Source organism: Cantharellus anzutake, assembly GCF_015039405.1.
Source record: "Cantharellus anzutake strain C23 chromosome Unknown EI90scaffold_13, whole genome shotgun sequence".
Lineage (NCBI taxonomy): Eukaryota > Fungi > Basidiomycota > Agaricomycetes > Cantharellales > Hydnaceae > Cantharellus > Cantharellus anzutake.
In genome coordinates, this window is record NW_024066963.1 from 413,815 (window position 1) to 425,174 (window position 11,360).

Below are 11,360 nucleotides of genomic sequence, written 5' to 3' on the forward strand. Positions count from 1 at the left end.
GTTTGCTGTGAAAGCTGCTTTTTGCTCTTCCTGTACAGTGCTGGGTATAGCTCTATCATCAGGTGGGATTCCAAGGGCATTACATTGCTTCAGGTAGAGCTCCCAGTGCTCTCCCCCACTACAGCTGATGTGCTTGCAAAGTGTACTTGAGCCAGAACTGGCAGAAAAGTGCGGCATTGTAATGGGTCTATTGCCTAGACTCGAGACAGAGAGAAGGGGGAGGGTGGTAGTGTGCATGGGTGTGGTTTGTGGGGCCGGGTTTTGGTCCTGGGGCGCTACCAGGTCTGCTAGAACCTCAAACAAACACTCACCTACGTCTCTCTTGGACATCAAGGCTGAGGATTCTGATAAGAGGGGTCTTAGACGTAAGCAACTAACTCAGAGGGGGCGTTAGGGTCGTGGATGGCGTCTTTGCCACTTGGATGTAACTTCTGCTTGTCCCTTCACGGGTCTATTCAATACTAACTTGTTATGTACAAGCTGTGATCTAGTTTATATATGTTTGAAATGGAATGAATGGCATGGGGGAATGTAAACGGGCCGTTAGGCAACCGTAAATGATGAATATCCAATTGGGAACAAAGAGACAATAAAAGAAATATGAATGAATGGGGAATATATGATAACAGGTCCGAAATGGAAATTGTGGGAGTTAACTCCGCAACAGCGCCCGAATATCCTCCCGTCAGCGATCTCCTCGTCTCCAGCTTTCCAACGAGCCCTTATTCATCCCAATTGGTGCAGTACTTCTTGAGATGTGGCCATTGACAGGTGCTGTCAAGACCACGTGAGACTATACTCCGTGCTGAACCATCCGGGTATGGGATTGCCATTCTGGGAAATGCTCCGGGGGTGAAGAAGGATGGTAGAGCATCACTATCGGGTAGAAAAATGGCTGGGTTGTATGTGTGGTTATGGAGATCTAGAGAGGGGGTGAAATTGGCGGCATGGTTGGGCGTGGGAATTTTGCTTGGGGTTGTCGGGAATGATGGGGAAAATAAGGGAAAATAAGGAATGAGTGTATGGAGTGTTGGATAGTGTGGGGATGAGCAATGGAAGCGTCAGAGGGTATGTGGTGTATGTTGGTGGCCAAATTCCGCAGAATCCGACTTTTTGCGGTGCACAGAGTTGTCCCCACAACAGCGTCAACAGTTTTGACCGGTTCCCTTTGTCATAAGCAGATCTATAGCACATGTATGTTCATCATTTAACAGAATAATGAATATATTGAAACTTACCTGCACACTTGGCACACGCGATAGCTTTTCTGCCCATTGTGAATAACTTCCGTGAATACTGTTTCAAGGTCTTGCATCCCTTGCGCTTTCTGAGACAGCTTAACCGCTTCAGCAGTGCATGCATCTTCACATGCAAATGCTTCTGGATCCTCATTAGCCCAAGGTACAGGCTCCTCATCCCCATCTCCACCTGTCTCATTTTCAGACCCAGATACAAGTGCCGGAGCCTCAGGCACTGCAATACTAGTTCAGGTTCGCTTCAACGCTTTCTTCCCCTGGCCAGACCTGCCCCGCTTCCCCAAATTATTCCCAGCTGACTCTGTCTGATGCCGAAGATTCCTGGGAGGATGTTGGAACATTGATGATCCCGGCCATCTTCACATGCCGTTTTGGGTTGCTAGGCTTGTTCACCTGAGCCCTATTCTTTGGCAGGGTTTGCAGAGAAGCATTGATGGCCAGGTCTCTGCTCCATGCTTCACCAAGCCAATTTTTTCCCTTTGCAGCAAGTTTTTGCTGTTTGAATGCTTCAATTGGATTTTCCCAAGTGATATGCTTGATAATCCATTTGGGTCTCTGGGCCATCCGAAAAGAAGCAGGCAAGTCATCATCTGGGTCATAGCCCTCAGAATTGGAGATATGGTTTGGCAGGAGGACTGAAGGACTGTAGACAAACTGGTCCGGTTTATCGGCAGCATCATGCAGTTTACCATCTTTACCCAGCATAGGATTTTCAGGGTCTGTATGCCACTTGCTTTCATTGCCACAGAGAGTTTCCATTTGCCAAACAGAGGGTGTATAGATTTTTGTTTTTCAATTTCTCGGCCAACCCCAAATGTGTTGATTTTTGTCAGGGGACGACTCCTGGGTCCCCATGACCCTCCCCTATGGCCCACAGCCTCAAGTCTGGCCAGCCCTATCCAGGGCACAATCCTACTGTGGGTCAGAGATGATATATAAAAGAGAGGCAAGTATATACAACTTGCCTACTGTGGGTCAGAGATGAGAAGGAAGTTAACTTCTCATCTTCCCACAGTGGCCACAATACATTGAAAACTTCCGGAGATATCCGGAAGTCACATGAGACCCGAGACCCGAGGTCCGGGCCATCTGGCTGCACTGAGCGTCCGGCACAGGGCACGCATGGGGAGTGCAACAGCCGGGTGCAGTTGCGGGTGCGGGTGTGAGTGCAGGTGTGGATGCAGGTATGGGCTAGGTCAGGGTGTATGCCCTGACAATTTTGTAAAAATTTCCATGAAAAAATTGTATGAATGCATGCTTAACATTACATTTCAATAGCTAAATCCTTTGATGGTTCTGCAGTTCAGTTTGGTTCAGAACTGGTTCACAATATCCCCCAACATTCAGAACCAGAACCAAACCGTGGTTCGGTTCTGCTGCAGTTTGGTTCCCAGTTCGAACCGGTTCGGAACCAGTTCTCTGTGAACTTCAGCACCCTAGTGCTGAGCACACCACAGCCATACTACGGGTTGCGCACGAGGATGCGACTAAGGATGACACTGTGCATCTTAGCAAAGTCTCACAGATCGCTGACCCAGTGGAGTATTTCACTTGGGATTCCGGATATGAATCTGACGACACTGCAGTTGACAGTGAAGCGCCTGAGTGCGCCAGACTCACTATCTCACATGAAGCCATTCCTGCCATTATGCCACACGAAAAATGAGTCAATGATTTGATTTATCACTATCCTATCATACATCGAGGTTACATGATGACGAAAAATCCCAGTGTTAAACTTTGTGCTGATCCCGCAGAAGCGCTTGAGTGCGCAGGTACTCTATGCTCACCTGATTTCTTTGATGATGGATACAAACGTCCACCTGAGAAAGACCCAGACAAGGTCTTAAGCACGAACCAGAATGCAGGCAATGAGCTGGCCCGAGCATGCGAGTCTGAGTTGACTCAAGTGGCCAATTGCATGTTAGTCACCGAGTTCCAGGTTGACATTTGCAGACTAGAGACGTCAGAGCACTCTCTCATCATCCTAGAACACACTGTAGTCGTCAGAGAGCCCACACCAGACATGACAAGCAAGTTTGGTGGCAAGCTGGACAAAGCACGAGTCAGAACAGTAGCACCAGAGTGCGCTGAGCTTAAATCAAAAGAGCTAAGGCCTCCCAGCCTCAGTGACGAGCTTGATTGGTCTCATACGACGTCGATCTCAGTACCAGAAGAGATTCCAGACGGTTTTGGCCGAGTTCCAGCAAAGAGAGTTGAGGAGATGACACGAGAGTGCATCGCTAAAAGAGCTAAGGCCTCCGGCCCCAGCACTCCTCTTGATGATGAATCCATGCAAAGCTTTGAGCTAGATGTTTCCAAGAGTTGTTGCATGCCAGCAACCAAGTTTAGTGCCCCAGAGTTTGAAGTTGCAGAGTCCGATGTCCCAGACTCGACTTCCGCAAACTGGGCCATGCATCCCCCCACATCACTTCATATGCATAAAGCACAGCTGTTAGCCAAAGAGAGACCCCAAGTAGTGCCTAGTCACATATATGACATGAGTGTTGTTGATCAGTCCCAGAGAAAAGCATCGCTTGTGATTGCTTCCTTGCAGTGAGCAGCATCCAAGCCACCAAGGATATGAGGACACATGTTGCCCCAGTGAATCCCAGCGACATAGATGATGACCACTACAATGGGAAAGCAAGCCCTCGTTGCTTAATCAAAGTTCTAGTGATGACACTTGCTGAATGTCAGGGGATGCCTGGTTATCCGGCCCCCCTTTACTCTAAGCGATATCAATGATGTAATCATTAGCCGAGATTGCGTGAGATAATTACGTAGTTAGAATGCAGATATAACTCATTGCGCTATATTTGCTATCATGTCACCCCTTACCCAATATTCCCTCATTTCCCGCATCTTCTATCTTCCTATTTGATGTCATGCTTCTATCAGTTACCATCTTCCCAATGTAACTGCGCTCTCCTGAGTTAGCAGAACTCATGTACATAAGGCTACTATGCCAGCTGGGCTAGCCCCCCAGCTTTGATATCGACTAGTTTCCTGGGGATACTCTTATGCTGTGAATAGACGCGCAGACTCTGACACTGAAGCACAAAGCATTGAGTCCGCTAGCACTCTTGATGCAGTTGAGATTTCCAATGCAGTACAAAAGCAGAAGCCTCCTGAATAGCTGGAGTGATTTCATACGATTATGATGCAATGCATAGCAGTAGCAAAGTGAAGTCTGAGATCAGGACTGAATATACCTGTTGACAATACCTCTGTGCACAATGAGGATATGTGTAAGGTCAGTTGAGGTTCCGACCTTGGTGTTGACTCTTGCTATCCTGTCAGAAGTTAGGCAGTATAGAGCTTTATTTCGACAGGGGAGGAGAAGAGTGAAAACCTGTTTCACCCTTCCCCGCAATTTATATACATTGTTTACATCGAGAAATAAAGAGTAATAAACAATGAATAAAGAAAGCATGCACAGCACACATCACCACACATCCATTCCCTACAATACTATGTCACAAGTGTATTTATGCACACAATGTTTATTTATTTTGGTCGGAGTCCCCAGGACGTGGATTGCATACAATGGACATGTTTAGATTTGAGGATATTGTGAGGGACCATGATAAAGAGCTAGGCCTGATGTAGGCAGGCACAGCTGGTACTGCACAAACAAACCAAATATCGCAATTTCCCCATGGTGGTCCTTACAGGTTGTAACAGGGAAATCATCCCAACATCACACAGGCTCACAGGGGGGACAGTAGTCTCATGGCCTCACTGACTGTCACTAAAAGAAGGTCCTTAGAGTATGGTGTAGTAGGTGTCATGGCTGTATAGTTGTGGCTGTGCAGTCACGGGATCTCCCCAACTACACTCACCACTGTATGTGCATGAAAGAATGTGAAAGAGCTTGTTTTGTAGTGCAAGGGTTTATCCCTGCAACATCACCCAGGCCCGGAACTCATAGAAGGAGAAGAAGAGTATGATGTTGAGAGGATACTGGACTCTAAGTGGCTATGCTGGAAACTCTGTGAAGGGTGTCTTACTATTTTGGGGACAGTAACATTTCGTTCCCCCGTTCACCTCAGGCCTCAGTAGGTCTGTCTAAACATAAGCTTTGATGGGCTGTATATTCAATGGGGTAGAGGTAAAAGGCTACTGGGCCTTTACAACTACTCCGAGGTATATATATGTAAATTACATATCTCGGCACAAATAAATAAAGAAATAATAGCATCACTATAATCGGAATTATAGTGAAGTAAGGTTAATCCCTTACATCCTCCTCCCTTGCAATATTGAATCGCAGACAGGGTACAAGCATATGAAAGGGAAAGCAAGCAGATTAAGGAAATATAACACTCTACATTCAAAGAATGTACGCAAACGGGGGCACTGTCAGAAGAACGTTCCTTGGATAGGTCCGATTGCTATCCAGGTGACTGTCAAAGCCATGTGAGGAGGGCAGTGTCCCTGGACCTTTCCCCGGAAGGAGGCTGGAGGTAGAGAACGAGCGGAGGGACCGTGGCCTCAGCGACTTGGAGAGGAGCACTGTGCCTATGTTCAGTAAACGCTTAGGAGTCTGGTCCTTAACTTCAGAACAAGAGGGCGCGAACTCTGGGGGGTAGTCTAGTCGTCGATTTTGCACTGAGGTGCCATCAACTACAGTACAGGACTTATATACATAATGGAAGACAAATGGGAACAAAGGGGAAAACCCAAGGGGGACTTACCCACTTGCCGGGTCAGTGAGCTCGTGAGAGAATTGCCTTATCAGGCATTGTGGAGTGAGTGGGTGAAGGGTGGAATTAGCGACAGCTACTAGAAGTGGGAAAACCTTTGTAGAGTGGGCAGAGGTCCTAGGAGGTCTGTAGTAATATTGGGTAGATAGAAATATTAATAATCGTGTAGGATGAGAATAAGAGGCACTGGAGAAGGTACCGGAGATTGGAGGCAGAGTGTCAGGGGACGACTCCTGGGTCCCCATGACCCTCCCCTATGGTCCACAGTCTCTGGTCTAGCCAGCCTTATCCAGGGCACAATCCTACTGTGGGTAAGGAGATGTATAAATAAAGGCAATGTAGAATACACTTGCCTACTGTGGGTAAGGAGATGAGAAGGAAGCTAACTTCTCATCTTCCCACAGTGGCCACAATATCAGCAAAACTTCCAGGGATACCTGGAAGTCACATGAAGGGGTAGGAACTGGGCCCGGAGCACCGCGTGCAGGAAGTGCGGCAGGTGGAAGCGGGTCCGGATGTGGGTCCGGGTCCAGGCTAGTCAGGGTGTGTGCCCTGACACAGAGGTGAACCGGAGGGTATAGCGGAGGTGTGGGGGGGGAGGACGGACCGGAGGTGGACTGGAGGTGTGGTGGAGTAGAGTGGAGGTGAGGCGGTGTCAGGGCACACCCGCCTCACCTGGCTCCACCCGGCTCCACTCCACCCACTACCCCCTTCTCCCCCTTCCTATCTCCTCCTCCCTCCACTTCCCCCTCTTCCTGTTTCTTCTCTGTCTCATTCTCTATTCTTCCTATTTCTATTTACATGGACAACTTTCCTTGATCAATGTACTACTAACCTGCCCGCAACCCATGCATGACGCACCCAGCCCCGGATGCTCCGGATGACCCCCGGGTACACCCAGCATGCACACCTGCAGCGATAAACATACCTGGGGTGGGAACCAGAGAAGCAGTCTTCTTCTCACCATTCCCACTTCAGGTAAGTAGCTTAGTTTTCCTTCTAATGATAATTAACACCATTCCCACTTCAGGGACATCTGCCTGCGCCGGACCCATCACCATACGCGCCTGCTTCATACCCCACTGGGCCCTCAGTGCCGGGTGATATACCTGGACGCTCTCAACCCTGGACTGGTCCCTGACAGGCAGAGTTGGTATGGATATGACAGCGATGCTGTCTGGTGGAGCTGGTATTCCAGGTCATCCGATGGGGGGACGGAGACAGGCTGGAGGTGGGGTGGAGCTCCGAGGGCAATGGGGTGTTGAAGGGACTTGGCTTCAGCAACTCGGAATGGAGCGCTGTGCCCGTTATGTTCTCATTGTCCCCAATTTGCCAGGGGAGCTGGTGATGGAGGAACTGAGGCCCCCAGCATGGAGGCCCCCCTTCACTGCTTAATGATGGAGGTGTTAGCGAGGGTCAATCATTCGTCATGCGATTTGTTTGGGTTTATACCAAGGCACCTTAGACACGCCCATTACTCAGTTCTTAGTTCTGGGTAGAGTAGCAGATGAGTGGGACGTGATAGACGTCCTAGAGGAGGTTTTTCGAGGGGCTTAAGACTTCTATATTATAACTGGGGGAACTATTTACTGGAGGGGTATGCATGTACATATATCAGAACAGTTTCGATCCGAAGGTAAACAAAGGTTACCAAGGGGTAGGGGAAGTAAATAGAAAGAATCCACATGACAAATAAGGAATAGGCAAAAAGCCTGAATTACATCTGAGGTTTGTGGAGTGGGAGAATAAAAGCCAACTGAATGGCAAGGCCCGGAATCGTCTAAGAATGAGCAAGGGACTACAGAGGACAGCGTCTGGAAAGGTCCGGAGCCCGGAAGTTGTAGTCTGGAAGATTGGGGTTATAGAAAATATAAAATGATAAAACAATAAAGGTTATCAAGACCAGAGGTACCAGAAATAAGAAAGAGAGTGGATAGGCAAGTTGAGGGTTATCAACAATGAGCAGGTCCATCTCCTTTGAATGAGGGGTCCAAGGAGGTGGAGGTGTGGTAGTGGAGGTAATGCAGACATAGATGGGAGGCAGAGTGGGAGAGTGTCGAAGGAGGAGGTAGTCCTAGGGCCGTTGGCATCGACTGGAGGCAGCAGAGAGAGGTTGGGAGGGCTGGCGGAGGTCATAGGAGTCGTATAGGAATAGGGTGGAGGGAGGTGGAAGATCCGGGATATGACAGGCACACTCATTGCAGGAGGCTATAATAGTAGTTTGTAGGCAAAGCCCACTTAGAGTTTCTCCTGGAACATATGCACCCAGATCTCGATGACAGTGTTGTTGACAATGAGGTGACTTTCTTGTCGCTGCGATTGTAGGAAATCATAAAAGGAAAAACGGCTTCAACGCCGTTGAGAACAAGTCATTAAATACCATCGTCGATAGTGATGATGTCAAAAGTTGTGGTTGTCGATGGGTCAACAAAGAATAATCAACGACGACATTGTTGTTGATGAAGGAGGAATGGTACAAAGTAGATAATCAATGACAGCATTGTCGTTGATGAAGGTAGGGATATGAGGGGATCAGTTCCTCATCCATTTGCGCAGCGCAGACCCGGACAGGCCAGAGCTGGATGGGCGATTTGATGTGGTCCTATGAGTCATCATGGACCTTGCTGCATCAATAGTGACATCGTCACTGAGATAGTTGTCATCGTAGTGATGAGTCTTGATGTCAGCGTCGTTCATGGATGAATCCTCATCTTGATGATGGTGCAAGTAATGGACATGGTGCATGGGATGGCTGTGCCCATGGGAAGTGGAGGGAGCATGCCCATGCACTGGTGGTGCATGGGCAGATTTGTACACTGACAAGTGTGCATACGTTGGAGGGGGGTACTGTGGCAGAGGGTTCGCATACATCACAGGTGGGTTTGAGTACGATGTTGGGGGAGGGTTTGAGTACATAAGTGCTTGTTCTTGACACTGAATTTTACGATGGTCACAAGCGTCAGTCATTGGTTTTATCCATCTACATGCGAGGATGTACATCCGTGTGATACAAGCCAGAGGATACTGGTTGGGAAGTCTTTTTGCCTCCATCTCAATGTTGTCGCATGACATATGCATTCGTGAGGTGCGGTTGTTCGTAGCCACCCTGTACCAGTCGGTGCAGGTGTCGACGTCCTCTTGCAAGGGCTTGCCTGTCTTGAACAACCAGGCAAGATGATACATCGTAGTGTAGAATCTCACACCTTCTTCGGTGTGATGTAGTTACGAACCAATTTGAACCACTTAGGTTCTTTGTTGTGGAGAAGCGCAGCCGCATCTGGGAATTCGATTCTATCGACATGGTCAATGTCGTAGAAGTGGGTAGGGATGACCACTGATCGATAATATGTCGGTGCAGGTAGAGGTTTGCCATGCACTTCAGTGAGCTTGGCATCGTAGTATTTGTAGTAGTGATAACTGGGTGGACTGTTCGCAACAAATTCTTCAAAAGGGGCATCAGGGTCAACGACCCATTCGCCTTCCATCTCGTCATCGTCGAATGTGGGAGCCCATCTCTTGGAAGAGGTGGTTTTTTTCGATGATGCAGACTTGGCCGACGCAGGATCCACTGGGCCAACCCCAGGGATGACGATGGTTTGGGGGAGAGTGGGCCATGATGACAAAGGAGTAGAAGATGGAATCGGGGTGGGTTTGGGAGATGCAGGGCGTCCCCTTGCCGTGCGCACGACTCTAAAGACGTCCTTGTTGAGTTCGTCATTAGCCTTACAGAGGGACTCAATCTGTCGATGAAGATGGTTGTTTTCAGAACATAGGTTGTCAGCCTTGTTCTGTAGCATTTCATACTTATTCCTGAGCTCGTCCAGCTCATCGTTCCTACATTTGTCTTCAAATGTAGTCTCCTTGTGTTTCTTGAGTTTCTTCTCGATATGCACCCGCATGACTTCCGTGATCATTTCAAGTTGATCAAGCCCTGTCTGCATGGAATGAGGCAGGTGAGGGTACTTCTCACTCATGCTTACGTGAGTGGGCAGGACCAAATGGTCCTGTTTTGGGGTTAAAACGCCCATGCTGGGCACATCAGGGGCGACAGTCTGAGCAACTGTGGAGTCATCATCCATTGATGACATAGCAGCATCCATGGTTGGACTTACAGGTGGGGAATTTGGGCTGGAGTCAACAAGGGCTTCCTTGATGGGGGTAAGGTCAAGGGAAGAATCAGCGAGGGGGGATTCAGTCGTGTCAGAGACCAGGTTGAGACAAGGGAGTGTCTCCGTGACAGAGGGCTTCAGCCTCAGCAACTTGTGCCAGGAGCGCTGTGCCAAGTAACATGTCTGTGCCCTAACTTACTAAACTGGCAACCAGAACTGAAAGGGGTAAACTCTAGTCGATATTATTACTGAGGTGTAACCTATGTACAAGTGGAGTATATATATGGTTACAATGAGAGCAGGCCTGCAAATGGCAGAGCTGAGCGGAGCGGAGCTAACGGGGTTAGACATTAGCTGATTGAATATTACCGACGAGTTGGGTTACAGGGTTAGCGGAATGGTAGGCGATAACCCAGAAATGGAAAGGAGGGATAGGCCCGAAGGTAGGCTTGCAGGGCAAGCGAGTGTATTGCCCAGCGGAGGCAGGAGTGTGCTAGCGGATGTCAGAGCTGTCCAGAAGCCTTCAGGGCTCCATACTTAGGGAGGCGTAGGTAATAAATTGAAAAGAGGGGGTGGTGACCATCGAGAGGTACCGAGGTGATTATGGAATACGGGAGCTCTGAGGTTAGTGAAGAAGGAGCAGAGGTAGACCGGAGGGATCGGAGGGAGTGGAAGTCGATGGCCAGGGATGGATATGACAGTCGAGTTCATTTGAGCGATTTCAAATTTGATGGTAGGAAGCAGAATTTGATCCCACTCTCGTCGCATTTATCCGATATTCATCAGATATTTCTGGACCTGGTTTAGGCAACTCATGGCTTCAATGCCATAGTTGGCTGTGATATGGCATTGATATCTGTTGGTATTGGACCAGTAGGTGACGTTCACGCCACAGTCATGATGGCCTGCTGGATCTATTGTCTGGCATCTGATCCTGTCATTGGCGGTTTAGTTCCTCGACGTTCTCTACCCCTTGTACTATTAGGTAGTCATCCAATGCAATTAGATCATTTATGTTGGCCAAGGGTTCCCAAGTAAGGTCACCAAGTCCCCATCAGACAGGGAACCATAAAGACTTATCATCATCCCACCAATGGTCGACGATTTCCTTAACCTACATAACCATCTCCCAACGCATTTCGCCAGGGATGGCATTCAGGAAACATTCATTGAACATTGCATGGTCAGGAGGCATGATCATCTCCTCAGCTGCATGATATAGCTGATTATAGAAGTGTTTGATTCCCTTCATGGAATCGTATGAAAGTGTTTTGAACGCTTTTGTG

The 11,360-nt window shown here is 48.5% G+C and overlaps 2 protein-coding genes across 2 annotated transcripts; one reads left to right on the forward strand and one right to left on the reverse strand.

Moving 5' to 3' along the window:
* Window positions 1–1,541: 1,541 nt before the first annotated feature.
* Window positions 1,542–2,015, reverse strand: EI90DRAFT_3120378 (uncharacterized protein; the record flags this gene model as incomplete). The annotated part of the gene is made up of 1 exon (XM_039063308.1): window positions 1,542–2,015. The coding sequence occupies one exon, from the start codon at window positions 2,013–2,015 to the stop codon at window positions 1,542–1,544; it is 474 nt and encodes a 157-aa protein (XP_038918568.1).
* A 531-nt stretch (window positions 2,016–2,546) lies between these two features.
* On the forward strand, window positions 2,547–4,395 carry EI90DRAFT_3174168 (uncharacterized protein; the record flags this gene model as incomplete). The annotated part of the gene is made up of 4 exons (XM_039066333.1): window positions 2,547–2,659; window positions 2,697–2,861; window positions 2,988–3,812; window positions 4,293–4,395. The coding sequence occupies 4 exons, from the start codon at window positions 2,547–2,549 to the stop codon at window positions 4,393–4,395; spliced, it is 1,206 nt and encodes a 401-aa protein (XP_038918569.1).
* Window positions 4,396–11,360: the final 6,965 nt, after the last annotated feature.